Source organism: Acartia tonsa, chromosome 11, assembly GCF_053477335.1.
Source record: "Acartia tonsa isolate MP-2025a chromosome 11, ASM5347733v1, whole genome shotgun sequence".
Classification (NCBI taxonomy): domain Eukaryota; kingdom Metazoa; phylum Arthropoda; class Copepoda; order Calanoida; family Acartiidae; genus Acartia; species Acartia tonsa.
This window is the reverse complement of record NC_137270.1, coordinates 19,405,026-19,421,789: the sequence shown is the minus strand read 5'-3', so window position 1 is coordinate 19,421,789 and position 16,764 is coordinate 19,405,026. Positions and strand designations below refer to the sequence as shown.

The 16,764-nt window shown below is 32.9% G+C and overlaps 3 protein-coding genes across 3 annotated transcripts; all 3 read left to right on the top strand.

The window, feature by feature from the left end:
- Positions 1–298: 298 nt before the first annotated feature.
- Positions 299–2,283, top strand: LOC145332540 (uncharacterized). Its single transcript, XM_080177540.1, has 4 exons — positions 299–401; positions 627–758; positions 1,263–1,373; positions 1,569–2,283. The coding sequence occupies exons 1-4, from the start codon at positions 319–321 to the stop codon at positions 1,651–1,653; spliced, it is 411 nt and encodes a 136-aa protein (XP_080033666.1). The 5' UTR covers positions 299–318; the 3' UTR covers positions 1,654–2,283.
- Positions 2,284–3,183: 900 nt separating this feature from the next.
- Positions 3,184–5,982, top strand: LOC145332537 (uncharacterized). The gene is made up of 3 exons (XM_080177535.1): positions 3,184–4,081; positions 4,315–4,382; positions 4,708–5,982. The coding sequence occupies exons 1-3, from the start codon at positions 4,065–4,067 to the stop codon at positions 4,941–4,943; spliced, it is 321 nt and encodes a 106-aa protein (XP_080033661.1). The 5' UTR covers positions 3,184–4,064; the 3' UTR covers positions 4,944–5,982.
- On the top strand, positions 5,211–14,077 carry LOC145331165 (cilia- and flagella-associated protein 299-like). Its single transcript, XM_080175789.1, has 10 exons — positions 5,211–5,218; positions 6,021–6,057; positions 8,477–8,548; positions 9,183–9,246; positions 9,345–9,367; positions 9,739–9,777; positions 11,310–11,339; positions 11,683–11,731; positions 12,284–12,329; positions 13,877–14,077. The coding sequence occupies exons 1-10, from the start codon at positions 5,211–5,213 to the stop codon at positions 13,941–13,943; spliced, it is 435 nt and encodes a 144-aa protein (XP_080031915.1). The 3' UTR covers positions 13,944–14,077.
- Positions 14,078–16,764: the final 2,687 nt, after the last annotated feature.

The window sequence follows — 16,764 nt, the reverse complement described above, 5'->3', positions numbered from 1 at the left end:
TTTGTTTAATTTTGTATAAAAATATTATATATATGACAGTTATCGTAGGGAATGTTTTAATTAATACGGTGGTAGATTTCCATGGTAAAATGCGTAATGTTTATGTGCTGTAATTAAAAAAGAGAACGTTTCAAATTTGTATAAACTTTTTGTAAATGTTAAATTTGTCTATATACTTGTTTACAATATAAGATATACCAATATGTGATCTTGCTGGCCACCCTATTATATTAAAATTCCCTACGTCAGTTTTTTGGACATTTATTAATGAAAATTTAATACCAGTGATAATTTGTTTCTTTTCAAATTTAATATAGAATGTCCGACATGACAGCCACAGCAGCAGCCGACTTAGAGAGAGACGAACAGCACGAAGAACAGAAGCCGGAAACCACAAGTGGGTGAGTAATATTTTAATATGTATAAAACGAAGTAGAATGATGTCTGTCTGTCTGTCTGTCCGTCCGTCCGTCCCTAGCTATATTTTGGTAACCATTCATCGAATCGGATTCGACAATCCATCACAACATAATTACATAAATACATATTACATATTTTTTGGTAATTACTTCTTTGGGCAAAGGTCCGATTACCTGGGATATATAATATATATTTATATATTTCAGTGATAGCGAAAAACAGAAGAACGAAATGAGTGTGTCTGAGCCTGAGCTGCCTGCTAAGCTGGATGACCTGCCTGATACCCCTCCTAAATCGTCTGATACAGAAGATTTGAACCTAACTTTGGATTGCACTACGTAAGTTTATTTATTTTTGTTACCATTCTATTTCTGTTCGGAAGGTGGTAGTAGCCGGATTGAAAAGAGTAGGATAAACATTATTGTTATGGCGAATAATTATAGTTTCATTCAGGGGTGTACATTACGCACAAGATTTATTTTGTTCCCGTGGTACAAAATTTTGTATTTTTTTCCCACCTATTTTTATCTCACCAAGTAGGGACGGAAATGGAGAAATATTGAAAGAACTAAAATTTTTGGTCCTACCACACATATTTTAGTTATTTTCCCCCCACCACCTGAACAGGGGATCCCATATAGGATATACACCCCTGATATTTCAAATTAGCAGCTACGCTAAACCCTCTAATATGAAGTATATCTCTTAAAGTTTCTTTTGCCACTCCCTTCCCTTGCCGGTACCTATGAGAAGAACCCGATCTGTTCAGTGGTTATCGAGATCCTTCGGTACATAAACACGGACATCCTGTTACTTTAGTATTATTTTTTTTTATTTTTCAGGGACGACGATGGATGGGAGACAATGCAGAAAATAAAACAAGACCTTAGGGCAGCAAAGCAAAAAATTGCTTCTTTGGAAGAGGAGATCGCTTGTTTGGAAACACAAACAAAGTAAGAAATTTTTTTCACTTCTTTTTTTGGTATTTAATCCGGGCGACTGTGTTGTAAATGATTTTTCGGTACAGACAAATTCACCTTTATATATTACAAAACTAGCAAGTATGCCTCTAGGGGTAAGGTGGGAGGGGTAAATGTGGACCAAAAAAAAAGTTTACTATTTAATTATAATATGATTGCTTAATTCAGGGAGCAATCCAAGAGATGTCCGGCGGCACAAAAGGATGACCAGAAGGTCGGACAAGCCTCTGTTATGGAAGGAGAAGCAAAGTAAGATATCCTATTATATAAAGTAGTAAGCGTTTTTTGTTTGTCCCGAAGGATAACCGCTAAACCGATATTGTACTCCTTTAAAGTGAAGCTTCTTATAGGTCCTGGAAAGGTTTTAAACTATTTTTGTGCAGGGTGTCTTCACCCCCTTCCCCAAAAAATATTTTTACTCTTCTGAAACTGAAATTGAAAATGGGAAGATGTTGATTTTTCCCCTTCCAACCTTAAGTGCCCCTAGAGGTTTCTAGGGGCGTAGCCACTAGTTTCTTTTAATAATCTTTTTTCATACTTTATCCGGGCGACTGTGTTGTAAATGATTTTTCGGTACAGACAAATTCACCTTTATATATTACAAAACTATAGCAAGTATGCCTCTAGGGGTAAGGTGGGAGTGGTAAATGTGGACCATAAAAAGTTTACTATTTAATAATAATATGATTGCTTAATTCAGGGAGCAATCCGAGAAATGTCCGGCGGCACAAAATGATGACCAGAAGGTCGGACAAGCCTCTGTTATGGAAGGAGAAGCAAAGTAAGATATCCTGTTATATAAAGTAGTAAGCGTTTTTTGTCTGTCCCGAAGGATAACCGCTAAACCGATATTGTTCTCCTTTAAAGTGAAGCTTCTTATAGGTCCTAGAAAGGTTTTAAACTATTTTTGTGCAGGGTGTCTTCACCCCCTCCCCCAAAAAATATTTTTACTCTTCTGAAACTGAAATTGAAAATGGGAAGATGTAGATTTTTCCCCTTCCAACCTTAAGTGCCCCTAGAGGTTTCTAGGGGCGTAGCCACTAGTTTCTTTTAATAATCTTTTTTCATACTTTATCCGGGCGACTGTGTTGTAAATGATTTTTCGGTACAGACAAATTCACCTTTATATATTACAAAACTATAGCAAGTATGCCTCTAGGGGTAAGGTGGGAGTGGTAAATGTGGACCATAAAAAGTTTACTATTTAATAATAATATGATTGCTTAATTCAGGGAGCAATCCGAGAAATGTCCGGCGGCACAAAATGATGATCAGAAGGTCGGACAAGCCTCTGTTATGGAAGGAGAAGCAAAGTAAGATATCCTATTATATAAAGTAGTAAGCGTTTTTTGTCTGTCCCGAAGGATAACCGCTAAACCGATATTGTTCTCCTTTAAAGTGAAGCTTCTTATAGGTCCTGGAAAGGTTTTAAACTATTTTTGTGCAGGGTGTCTTCACCCCCTCCCCCAAAAAATATTTTTACTCTTCTGAAAATGAAATTGAAAATGGGAAGATGTTGATTTTTCCCCTTCCAACCTTAAGTGCCCCTAGAGGTTTCTAGGGGCGTAGCCACTAGTTTCTTTAAATAATCTTTTTTCATACTTTATCCGGGCGACTGTGTTGTAAATGATTTTTCGGTACAGACAAATTCACCTTTATATATTACAAAACTATAGCAAGTATGCCTCTAGGGGTAAGGTGGGAGTGGTAAATGTGGACCATAAAAAGTTTACTATTTAATAATAATATGATTGCTTAATTCAGGGAGCAATCCGAGAAATGTCCGGCGGCACAAAATGATGATCAGAAGGTCGGACAAGCCTCTGTTATGGAAGGAGAAGCAAAGTAAGATATCCTATTATATAAAGTAGTAAGCGTTTTTTGTCTGTCCCGAAGGATAACCGCTAAACCGATATTGTTCTCCTTTAAAGTGAAGCTTCTTATAGGTCCTGGAAAGGTTTTAAACTATTTTTGTGCAGGGTGTCTTCACCCCCTCCCCCAAAAAATATTTTTACTCTTCTGAAAATGAAATTGAAAATGGGAAGATGTTGATTTTTCCCCTTCCAACCTTAAGTGCCCCTAGAGGTTTCTAGGGGCGTAGCCACTAGTTTCTTTAAATAATCTTTTTTCATACTTTATCCGGGCGACTGTGTTGTAAATGATTTTTCGGTACAGACAAATTCACCTTTATATATTACAAAACTATAGCAAGTATGCCTCTAGGGGTAAGGTGGGAGTGGTAAATGTGGACCATAAAAAGTTTACTATTTAATAATAATATGATTGCTTAATTCAGGGAGCAATCCGAGAAATGTCCGGCGGCACAAAAGGATGACCAGAAGGTCGGACAAGCCTCTGTTATGGAAGGAGAAGCAAAGTAAGATATTTCTTTTAATATTATTTTTTCATACTTTATCCGGGCGACAGTGTTGTAAATGATTTTTCTGTAAAGACAAATTCAACGTGTTCCTTTATTTATTAAAAGCGAGTACTAGCAAGTACGCCTCTAGCTGGGTAAGGTGGAAGGGGTAAATGTGGAACCAAAAAGTTAACTACTTAATTTAAATAAATTATTATATATATATTGTTTAATTCAGGAACAAAACAGCTGCAGCTGGCTCTCCAGAAAATTCGGATGAGAACGAGGTTAAGGAAGTCACTGTTATGGAAACACCAGCAAAGTAAGATTTTTTAAAAATAGTTTTTACTACTTTATCCTGGCGACTGTGTTGTAAATGATTTTTCTGTACGCTAAACCCTCTAATATGAAGTATATCCTTAAAGTTTCTTTTGCCACTCCCTTCCCTTGCCGGTACCTATGAGAAGAACCCGATCGGTTCAGCGGTTAACAAGATCCTTCGCTACATACAAACAAAAATCGTTTTACTTTGTAGTATAGATTGTTTAATTTCAGGATGAAAGACCAACCGGATTTTGATATAATTTATGAGAACATAAAGAATCCAGGACCAAAAAGCCCAGGTATAGTACAATATTTATACTAGCGACTGTGCCCAAAGCATATAGTGAAACATTTCTGTACTACATTGTATTATTACACTAGGTTAGGTTAGGTTAGGTTAGGTTAGGTTAGGTTAGGTTAGGTTAGGTTAGGTTAGGTTAGGTTAGGTTAGGTTAGGTTAGGTTAGGTTAGAATAGGCTAGGCTAGGCTAGGCTAGGTTAAAACTAGAAATATTACTCTTTCTATTAATACACTAGGTTAGGTTAGGCTAGAAAAAAAAACTATTGTAAAATTGAAGTATTTTTTTGTAAAAAAAAGTAATTTTAAAAAATATTTTAATTTCAGTGTATGGGGTGTCAGATGATGAGCAGGAGATGTTTGAACCACCCCCTCCAGCATCAAAACTGAGTAGGCGCAAAAGAAGTGCAACACCGGGGAAAATCAAGACCTGCGCCCATGGACGCAGTCCCCGAAGCGAGCTGCCATTGAACACGAGACTCATCGAATGCACCTATATGTGCCCAGACTGCCGCGTCTTCTTTCACAAGAGGCAAAAACAAAGAAAAGAAGGACAAAAGTAAGCTGATGTATAATAGTCCTTCCAGTCAGATCATATATAAACTATTTGTGATAAAAAAGTGATATATATCAAGATATCTTGAGTCAAAAATATGTTTAACCACCTTTAATTTGTACGTACATTAATCTATATGACAGTTTGACAGTTTTGTTCTGACGATGAAAATATTCATATAATATTATATTTGAAACCGCTATTCCTATATAGCAAAATTTTTGAAAATTTAATAATGGAAAGTAACTTCGTAATATATTTTTCTTGTATAAAAATGTTCTAGTATAAAGTACAATTAGAATCCAGATCTCAGCAATTAAAACCTATGTATATTTGTGTTAATTTCTCAGCTTAAACCGATTAAACATGCAGTTATATTATCTGTAAAACTATGTAATATTTGGTCATTTAAACCACGTCTAGAATTATAGACTAATTAAGAAAATTTCTGTGAATATATACCTATATAGTATCGCGCTATCGTACCTATGTAAATCATTATGTAAAAAAATATGTTTAAGTGTTTCAATCAATAAAGTTAATAATGAAAACAATTTTTTTTTTATTTTTGCGTTTTGTGTACAAGCGAGGTTTTTCTATAATTAAGGTCGTTTTTTACCACTTTCTCGTGATTTTTACCACCCGTTTTTACCACAATTATTGGTAAATTTTTACCATATTTACCCTATTTCTGGTAAAATTTTACCAGTTTAGGGCAAAAATATTACCAGGTGTTGAACAGTTTTACCACTTTTTTGGTAAAATTTACCGCAAATTTCTGGTAAATTTTACCAAAAAAGTGGTAAAAATTGGTCAAAATCTGGTATAAATTTGCGTCCTAAAATGGTAATATTTTACCGGAAATCTGGTAAAATTTTACCGATAATTGTGGTAAAAATCGATGGTAAAAAGCGTCTCGGAGTACCACTAAAAGTGTTTTTACCACGATTACGGTAAAATTTTACCACCTTTTAAATCGTATAGGCTGGTAAAATTTTACCGTAAAAGTGGTAAAAACTAGGTTTTTTTATGGTATTAATTCCGTCCTGGGTATTAAACATAATTGTTCTTGTTAATTTTCTAGCGAGGAGAACACCGCCAAAATATCGCCACTACAAAAGGTATTTTTTTATATTTAAAAGCGAAGCTTTTCTATAATTAGGGTCGGTCGGTCCGTCCGTCCGTCCGTAACGGATAGCTTTTTTCGTTAATTTAGGCATGTTAGAATTGTCCTATCGATTTTGCATGGTGATTCCTTTAGCAGTTAGGTACGATTTAGAAAGCGTAGCAGCTCTATAATCATTACCAAAATGTCCGTACGTCCATTTTAAACATGATGATTTTTTTACTTTTTTAACATCAAATTTTTATGTGATCTAATTATCCGATTGATCTGATTTTTGGTATATTGATTCCTGGGACAACAAAGTATAATGTAATAAACGAAGCAACTCTATAATCAAGTCCTAAAAACATAAACATTATCCTGTATCAAGCAGTTTTTTAACAAATTTACTCACAATTTTGCTTTGACTCTTATACATTTATATTAGGATTATTCAGTTCTGAAACTATACAAGTGTTAATGTCCGTTTGTCCTACCGTTTCAGTGCTTCGCTTTTATGGATGTTGTCATCCTTGTTGCAGTATGGCTTAGAAAACAATTAATATTCGATGGATTATAACCGGTTCTATGCCATACTGAAAGTTCATGTATAGCTACGTATTATAGCAAATTTTCTATTATTAAAATAAGAATTATAAATTTATTACCAGTTTTGTTGGACCGGTAATTCGGGCACTAAACTGTATATTAAACACTAAAAGTTCATTGTTTATTTCATTGAGGGGAAAAAAAGCTTTTAATTTAATTATTGACTTTTGTAAATTCCCTCTATTATATTCATAAATGTATTTGAATAACACGAAAACTTTTTACTTACTTTAAGTGCAGTAAGGGATGGGACAATTGACTAGTCCCCAAAGTTTTATTATAACATTTTCTTATTCGTTAACTTAACAAATTTGGGGACTATTATTTAAGTTTGATTGGTTGGTTCATTAAAATTTACTATATTTACTAATTTTTCTGCCACTGGCTTATTCCTTTTGGATACCTTCATCAAGACAGATAGACTAGACATACATCCAATTACTGCACAGAAATTATTTTTCTATAATTCTGCTAGCCGAACAACTGGAGACTGCTGTTTTGGATGTTCCACGGGCCAAAAAAAGAATACAATTTTAGAAATATTTCAACAAGTGGAAGCTGTAAAAACTATATGCCTTTTTTCAAAAAGACATCCAAATGTTTTTTTTTAGCTATCCTATTTAATTTTGTCATCCTTCTTATTTAAAAACTTTGTTATAACAATGGATGTAGAATATTCGGGGATATTATGACAGGGGAAAATTGTAGTTAATTTACAGTAAGACCCAAGTATCTTTTAGGGTATACAACAGTCCTTATTTCTTAATGTATCATCAAAAATAGCATATATCCTTGTTCTTTATACATTTCCACAGAAGTATATATAAAAATTTTAATTTTACCTCCATTAACACCGGAGATTTTTAGAGCTAAAGTTTTGAAAAAGTGACTGAGCAAAATTAAGATAGAAATCCTATTATTTTTGTTACTAGCAGAAACTTTATACAAAAATGAAATAAAAAATTTAGGCTTTGAGTAAAAAGCATTTTTTTACATAATTTTTGAGTTTTTTAGTTTAATGATATTTTGAAAAACTCACTTATTAGGCAAATTTGTTTTAGATTAAAAAACCAAATAAATCTTTATGAATATAGCAGGAAAATTGTTTTTGTTTAATTATCCTAACTTTAATAACGAAAAAGTTATAAAGAAAATAAAATTACAACATAATGATTTTTTAGTCTAAAAAGCTTAATTAACCCCCTATTAAGTGATTGAGATGTCAGAAAAGGGGGCGGAGCAACTGTCATAATTAATCCTTTTTATAAATAAGGGTAAGAAAATAGCCTGAAATTTGCAAATTATCAATTCATTCAGAAGTACTTTTTGCTATTAAAAATTGATATTTTTTGTTGGAATAAAAAAGAAATAATTAGTTAACTTGTTTTTCTTTGTATATCATTCTCCAGTTACCAGAAAGACATAATATAACTATCCAAAAATTTTGAGAAACAAAAAAAATTATTTTCCTCAGTCACTTTTTCAAAACTTTAGCTCTCAAAATCTCCGGTGTTAATGGAAGTAAAATTAAAATTTTTTATGTATGCTTGTGTGGAAATATACAGAGAACACGGATATATGCTATTTTTTGATGATACATTGAGAAATAAGGGTTGTAAACCCTAAAAGATACTTTTTCGTGGGTCTTACTGTAGGTTGCTAACATGGAACTCGTTTATTGGTCAGTAGGATGTGAGGAGATGATGTAATTTGGGCGGAAGGGGGGAATAGTTATTTTAGCCCGCTGGGTGTTTCACTTTATAAGACAACAAAAAAATCTGGTATAAGATCTAAATTATAATATATCCATTGTTATAACATTTTAGCTTTTACAAAAGAAGTTTACCTCCCACTCTGAAGTTCTACTGTATATTTCTATCAAGTCTGGAGGAAAGGAGGTAAGAACCAGGGCTCGGCAGCCGTGCGTCAGCCGCTTGTAAGCCTCAGTGAAATCGTCATATTACAACTTTAAAATTCAGCTTTATGTCTGAAACTGTTCCTAAGCAGACAATCTATCTTTTCAAAATTCTTTTGTTGTACACAAGTAGGTTTAAATTTGAGGCTTAGTCGCGGATGCCGAGCTCAAGTAGGGACACAGTAATTTTAATGTAGCGTGATTACTCAACAGGGTTTCTTTTTTGTCCGTCTATAATTCTGGACACCTAGTTAATAACTATGTATCGAGTTATATACATCTTTCTGCGGTTAATAAAATGAAAAATATAAGATTAAAATCAATTTTGTTTGCCCCGTGAGGACTAAGGTCCATGTTAATAAAACTGGTATTATTTTATGGTTTTTTACCTATTTGTTGAAAATTGTCTGTAAAACGATGTTAAACATGATTTTTCCATAAGGATTAGAACTGGTTCTAGTCCAGCGGATATTAAACGGTTTCGAAGCCATATTGGAAAAGCCTCATTGCAGTTTTAATTAGTCATTCTTGTTTTCTTAAACTTTTACTATTTTAAGAAAAATTATGCTTTTAAATTCAATATTTTTATTGTCTCTAGTAATTATTTATTCCTTTAGATATCTGGTTTTGTAGATCTTCAAAGTAGAGTTAAATCTGAAAACTTTCTACCATATCTAACAGGTATGTCGCATCGCATCGCAGCTTTCCGCAGATAGTAAAATGAAAAGTTATTAGAAGAATCCAGTTTAAAAAAATATATATAAACTTATATTTTTCAGGGACGAAGCAGCTTATTCCAAAGGTAATACAATTTGGAGGAATATTCAGGAAGGAAGGGGACAATGATTTCTAATTCGTTGGCCTAACAAATATAAGGACTTTTATCGAATTTTTATTAAAATGTTACAACGTACCACCAATTGTTATATATTATACATGAAGAGGAATCATTGGGGATGTAAAACAATTAATCGGACATTGTCTTATCCATTTATTTTTATCTAGAATCGCAATACAGACAATGTTCTACGAATTTGAAAATGAAAAATCATAAATTCCAGTTCTGTTGATACGGGCCTTCGGACCGTCAGATCTAACAAAACTTGTTTAATTCTTCATGTTAATATCTGCAGAAAGCTGTCTATAATACGATGCAATACATAACTATTCTAGGCTGGTGACCTCACTTGTGTCAACATATCTTCTAATAAGGTAAACAAGGTAAATAAAAATCACGAAACCTTGCACAAACAAGGTAAATAAAAATCACAAAACCTTGCACAAACAAAACATTTCATTCTTCAGTTGTTAAAAGCTAAGTTTATCTATTTAGGGTTCGTCTTTAACGGCTACCTTTTATCATCAATTTTCTGATGATTCTTTTGTCAAGTTAGGTACAATTCAAACAGCGTAAACTCTATACTCATTACCAGAAAGTCAGTATGTCCATTGTCCATTATAAATATGCTAATTTTTTACCTACTTTAATAACAATAATTGTATGGCATAATTATCCTATTCATCTGATTTTTTAATAATGATTCCTAGAACTAAAAGGTACATTATTAAAAGCGGATCATAACTAAAATCTAGTTCTAAATATGTAAGACTGTCCTTAGACTTTATATACAATTAATTTAGATTTTTATTAATTCATAATTAGCCTATTAAAATCTAACACTCTTCAGGTGTTAATGTTTGTTTGTCTTACCATCTGATTTAAATTCAGTATTTAATTCTAATTAAATTTTTATTATTTGCACTTTTATTTCGTGATTTTTAAAAAAAAATTTAGAAACACTTTAAAATATGTTAGTTTTCAAGTTTTCTATTAGATAAAGTGGCAAGGTTTTTCCGTCAGAACTTAAGGTTAACAATATAATTGAGCTGTCTGAGTTCTTTATTTTAGGAAAGCTTTACTTAGGTCCGGAAAGAGTTTTAAGCTAATTTATTTTCAAAATAAGACTTGGGTTGGTTTTCCTATATTCTAAAGAAAGCCTCTATATGGGGTGCAAGCACAAGTAGTAAAACAAGGATGACAACATCCATAAAAGCGAAGCACTGAAACGGTAGGACAAACAGACATTAACACTTGTATAGTGTCAGAACTGAATAATCAGAATATAAAATGTAAACAAATTGTAAATAAATATGAGTCAAAGAAAAATTAGAAGTAAATTTGTGGAAAAACTGCTAGATACAGGATAATGTTTATGGACATACTTACATTTTTAAGACTTGATTATAGAGATTCTTCGCTTATAATATTGTACTTTGTTGTCCTAGGAATCAGATTTAAAAAATCAGATCAATCGGATAATTTTATCTGATACAAATTTTGTTGTTAAAAAAGTTGAAAATCAACATGTTTAAAATGGACATACGGACATTCTAGTAACGATTATAGAATTGCTACGCTTTCAAAATCGTACCTTACTACTACAGGAATCAGCATGCAAAGTTTGAAATCGATAGGACAATTCTAACATGCCTAAATTAATGAAAAAAGCTATCCGTTACAGACGTACGGACGGACTTTTAAAAAGGTATATTTTGTTTTAATTATTCAGTTTTATCCTATAAACAATCTGATATGACACCCTCAATTTTATGTGCCCCAGACAACAATTATATTCCTTGCGGCAAAATATATTGCTTTATCATATCGGTTCAGTGGTTAGCGAGATCCTTCGATACACACACACAGACATAGATCTTGTTACTAAAAACATTGTTATCTTTAGGTCTCCTTTGCAGTGGGAAGAGCTTGGGAGGTAAGTATGTCTCGACACAGAAGCGCAGCTACTCAAGTCTACAGCCAATCTATTATCTTGTTTCTAATCCCCAAAGATGATACACAAAACTATCCCTTCTGTAGATTAAAATTACAATATGAATTCGAACATAATGCACAATTATTTCCGAAAAAAAAAGGTTTCCAGTAACCTAACAATAACCGCTGGTCTTGAACCGGTGGAAAAATCGTGCATCGTATCACATTATAGATCACATAAAAAATCATAAAAACATTTCAGTTTTAATGGCCCGGTCCTTTAAACCTTCGGGCCAAGAACCTGGAATTGATCAAATAGTTAATCATTTTACTTTTGTCCATAGATTGTTTGGGATAAAAAGAAAGGGATTCATTTTCTCCACCTAACCTCAGGTTAACTTATATTTCTATCTATTCTTATCAACAACGAAATTAATTCGAATAAAATCACGAAACCTATCGCAATAATTTCAGCTGTTGTTGGGGACCAACACTTGTTAAAATTGATGACCTTTCATCTACCCCTAAAATATTATTTTAAATTTATTTCGCTAGTTGTTTATACCTCATACCTAATTTTTATCTTCAATGCAAAAAGAATGATATCTGTCTGTCTGGAGCTTAAGATCTTGGTAACGTTCTTACCTTTCTCACATTCTCAGGAATTATAGACATTGGTCATGCGGTGGTTTTAAGCTTTTTTCTGAGTAGTGGGACACTCCCAACCCACTCGATTGTAAATAGATATTGTCGCTAATTGCATCTATAGATGATCTTCTAATGTAAATACCTATTTTCATAACTTAGTTAAATAATAAAAACCCAAGTCGAGATAAAAAGGGGGAGGGGTTGAATTTCCATCACCTATCCCTCAGAAATAAAGGGGGGGGGGTGGAGTGGGGGATTTCAGTGCTTGATAAGACACCAATATTTAAATTGTTAAAGGAGTTAGAATTCCGCTACCCTTTGATCCAGACAGTCCGAAATCAAGGTATTTTTAGTAGCGAAGCTACTCTATAATTCACTTTTGTCAGTCCGTCTGTACTTTATGGGGGAAATATGATTTTGTGTGTGTGAAGATTCCATAGGATCTACTGCAGTTCACGGTAAAATATTGATGGTAACGAATATTGCCAAAAATCTATGAATTTTAAAAGCTGCTAGCTGCCAAACGGCTGAACGTACAGATCATTCCCGCACACAATTTTAAGCAGTATACGAAGGCCTACAAATAATCTGGAATAGCCAAGATCCAATGATGCACAGGGAGAGATTCACTGAAGAAAAAACGCGTAAAATAGGCCCTTATCGCGCATTTTTGCGACATAATTACGCATTATTTATTTATGGCTATTCCAGATTTTTTGTAGGTCTTCTTATGCCGCTTAAAACAGTGTGCGGGCATGATCTGTACGTTCAGACGTTTGGCAGCTAGCAGCCTTTAAAATTCATTCGTTACCAGCAATACTTTACCGTGAACTGCAGTAGATCCATTCCTTATACCAATGAGCATCCAGTATGTAATTTACTTTGTCCGTCAGTCATGCTACAAGATATAAATAATAAAATAATAATAATACATGAGAAATGTTTCGTGATTATTTTCTCCAATATATTATTATTCTTGATTTTAACAAATCATTAGTGCTCTTGTTTGTATTCCCATACATGATTTTTTTGTGTTTCGCTACAAATTTTAAATAATAATTCCTGAAAGCGTAGCAGCTCTATAATTATACCAAAAAGTCCTTGCGCCCATTTAAAAAATGATGATTTATAATGTTAAGTTAGCTAATAGAAATAGAAATATAAGAATAGAAGCATATTCTGAACCCCTTTTTCGTCAAATCTAAGAAGGAACATTTCTAGCAGACAAAAGTATTGTTTACTTTCGACTCAAGTTGATGTGGATTCTTAGAAATTGATAGACTCGCTACTCGATATTGAGGCAAAATTAATTATGAAAAATCATCCAAAAGCACATTAAAAGTCTCCAAAAATAAACAAAATCATATGTTAATAACTCTTTTAAGATTTTATTTAGTCTTTGTAAATTTTTTTATGCGAATCCACCTCTGTTTGAAGCTTTCAAATTTAAGACGAAATTTAAAATTTTTGGGCAATTAAGTCTGAATCCGCAAAGCTTTCTACTAAGAAAATATACTGTTTACAGCTGACTTTTATCTATGTATGAAATGAAAAAAAAACATACGTTCGTAACAAAATGTGTACACAATTTCGACCAATGAGATTAAATGTATGTTTTGGCTCAATCAGACATTACCTCTCTTTCTTAGTACCTTTATTCTAATATAGTACTCAAATATGGCCATTACGTTCCTCCATGGTAGGGAAAGTGGTTAAATTTTATCAGGGAATGCAGGAATCTTTCACAGTATACAACATATTTATATTCATTTCTGTATTACACGAATCCTAGATTTTGGTTTAAGGGAGGGGTAGACTTTTCGTGGACGCCTCGCGTACCTCTCTGGCAAAACCATATGCCCACCCCAGCACTAATATCAATTATTTCAGTTGGATCCCAATTCAAACAAGTTCTGAAGCATATAAAGTATTCTATTATGATATTCTTGAAAAATAAATTATTTTGGTGAAAGTAAATTTTGCATTTTACATTATAGGATCCTGTGCATTTCACAGCAAATTGTTCCTTAATGAAGGCTAATCCTATATATGGTAGTACAAATTTTAACAAACATATTAAAGCCTACAAATAATCAGAAATAGCCTTTACTCAATAACGCACAGTTATGGAATCTCGACCACAAAGAAATTTTTATCCAATCTTGACAAGTGAGGTATTTTTAAGAGGAATATACATAGAAAACGCCTATGTAAATTAGAAAATCCGCAGAAATCATATTTGCAAGTTATTTGCAAAAATCTGCAATTTTAATTTGCTAAATTAATTTCATGCCCTAAATGACTGATTTAGAAAAAATCTTTTTATGAAATGTGTTTATCTATAAGTTTAGAACATACTTAAGGCAAAAAAAATTTCTTTAGTGTTACTTTTTTAACCTTATATATGAAAAAAGTAGTTTCTCACATTTTATGATAAAAAAAGGTATAGGAACAAAAAATATGTTTTTTCTTGATGTAAACACAATAATTAGCATAAAATATATCATCCTAAATGTAAAAATCAGGTATAGAATCCTTTTTAGAGTCAATATAGTGCAAAAAGTAACCAAGACATTTTTGCAAAGTATGAAAATCTAAAGAAAATAGTTCTTTTTGCTTTTGATATACATATCAGATAAATGTATATAAAATTAGTGATCAAAAACTATAAAACATGTTCTAAGTTTTTTCAACACTGTCATTGATTAAATTGCACTTATAGGTTTAAGAATTACTGAAGCAGTGCATAAAAACTCTTTTTATGAAGTAATTAAACAAAATAAATGCCAAAAAAACAACTACAAAATGGTCTACTGCATTATAAAAAACGCCTAATTGTTGATTTGAATTTACTTTGTTTAATAACTTAATAAAAAGAGTTTTTATGTGCAACTTTGTTAATGAGTAAACCTAAAAGTGCATTTTAATCAATGATAGGGTTGAAAAAAGTTATAACTTGTTTTATAGTTTTTGATCACTAATTTTATATACACTTATCTGATATGTATATCAAAATCAAAAAGAACTATTTTCTTTAGATTTTCATACTTTGCAAAAATGTCTTGATTTTTACATTTAGGATGATAGATTTTATGCCAATTATTGTGTTTACATCAAGAAAAAAAATATTTTTTGTTCCTATACCTTTTTTATCATAAATTATGAGAAACTGCTTTTTTCATATATAAGGTGAAAAAAGTAACACTAAAGAAATTTGTTTGCCTTAAGTATGTTCTAAACTTATAGATAATCACATTTCATAAAAAGATTTTTTTCTAAATCAGTCGTTTAGGGCATGAAATTAATTTTGCAAATTAACATTGCAGATTTTTGCAAATAACTTGCAAATATGATTTCTGCGGATTTTCTAATTTACATAGGCGTTTTCTATGTATATTCCTCTTTCCAAAAATACCTCACTTGTCAAGATTGGATAAAAAAATCTTTGTGGTCGAGATTCCTTATCTGTGAACGCACAGTTATCTTGCAGCGCACACAAATGTGCGAAATAGACTTATTTTACGCGAGCTTTCTCCAGCAAAGCATTCCCTGTGCATCAAAGGATCTTGGCTATTAAAAATAAACTGTAAGGCCTTTTCATGCAGCTTATAACTATGCGCGGAAATATAACATATAACTATATACAGGGTGGGGCAAATAAGACCGGACAAATTCTAACTTCTAAAAAAATGAACATAAAATCGTCAATTTTAAAGATTTTATTGAATTTTAAAAACTGGCAAGCAAAATAGATATATGACTATTAGATTATTCAATAAAATCGCTGCCAGCCTTAATCACCGCCTCTACCCGCCTCCTCAAACGCCGGCAGGTCCAGGTCAAAGTGTACCTGTCCAAGCTGGCGTAGTTCTCCTTGATATTGGCAATGAGGGAAGTCTTTGTGGTATGAGCACGTCTATTGGTGCATGCTTCAAAGTAGCCCCAGGCCCAAAAGTCCATTGAATTAAGATCAGGCTGCTGGGAGGCCACATTTCCTTAGGAACGTGAGTAACTGCAGGATCCAAATTCGCCAAACTATCAAGCTACCCTTATACACGGAGGATCTTATTTGGTCCACAGTTGAGCTAGAATGACGTTCTTTACCTTTTTGGAATTGGCATGAAGTTTCAGCTAGGGTTGTTTTTATTGTTTTATTGTTTTTAAGTTCAATATGGTTCCCTGAAGTCAAGAACCGAGAAATTTTCACGGTTTTTGACGTTTTTTACATCTCAAAATCTGCCCCGTTTCACTTTGCTGGAGTACTACGGCCAAGCCATTTCAGATAGAGAGCTCTAGTCTTTTCTAGTGTCTTACTTATGCATCTAACAGTATCCCAACAAGTTACAAAACTCTACATCACCTACAGATGGGCTGAGGTCAGATTTAGTAGGCCCTAGTCGAGAATCCAGTTTAAGCCACCGGCGCATTTGGAATCTGCCTTGTTGGACATATGCGCGGCCAGCTCGTTGTACACGTCCATATTCGTCCAAAGATTTTATTGTGCTAAAAGGTCATTACCTAAGCTTTTTATAGTGTGGTCAAACGTCCTGATTGGTCAAAGAGTTTTGGCGCTATGGCCGTTTAAAGTTTGTCCGGTCTTATTTGCCCCACCCTGTATATCATACAACCGTTTGGCAGCTAGTAGCTTTCAAATTTAATAGATTTTTGAAGATAATCATTCCCAACAACATTCTACCGTGAACTGAACTAAATCCTTTTTTAATTGAGGGGAAAAAAACAATATCAAATTAGGAAATTTTAATAGAATTAATATAATA

What these genes read in the sequence shown, in the direction of transcription:
- LOC145332537 (XM_080177535.1), top strand. An exon ending in TCCAGGACCAAAAAGCCCAG is followed by an intron (nt 4,383 to 4,707) that starts GTATAGTACAAT and finishes TTTTAATTTCAG; the next exon opens with TGTATGGGGTGTCAGATGAT.
- LOC145332540 (XM_080177540.1), top strand. Translation starts at nt 319, where the DNA reads ATGTCCGACATGACAGCCACAGCAGCAGCCGACTTAGAGAGAGACGAA. An exon ending in AAGCCGGAAACCACAAGTGG is followed by an intron (nt 402 to 626) that starts GTGAGTAATATT and finishes TATATATTTCAG; the next exon opens with TGATAGCGAAAAACAGAAGA. An exon ending in TGTTTGGAAACACAAACAAA is followed by an intron (nt 1,374 to 1,568) that starts GTAAGAAATTTT and finishes TGCTTAATTCAG; the next exon opens with GGAGCAATCCAAGAGATGTC.
- LOC145331165 (XM_080175789.1), top strand. An exon ending in TCAAGTCTGGAGGAAAGGAG is followed by an intron (nt 8,549 to 9,182) that starts GTAAGAACCAGG and finishes TTATTCCTTTAG; the next exon opens with ATATCTGGTTTTGTAGATCT. An exon ending in CTTTCTACCATATCTAACAG is followed by an intron (nt 9,247 to 9,344) that starts GTATGTCGCATC and finishes TATATTTTTCAG; the next exon opens with GGACGAAGCAGCTTATTCCA.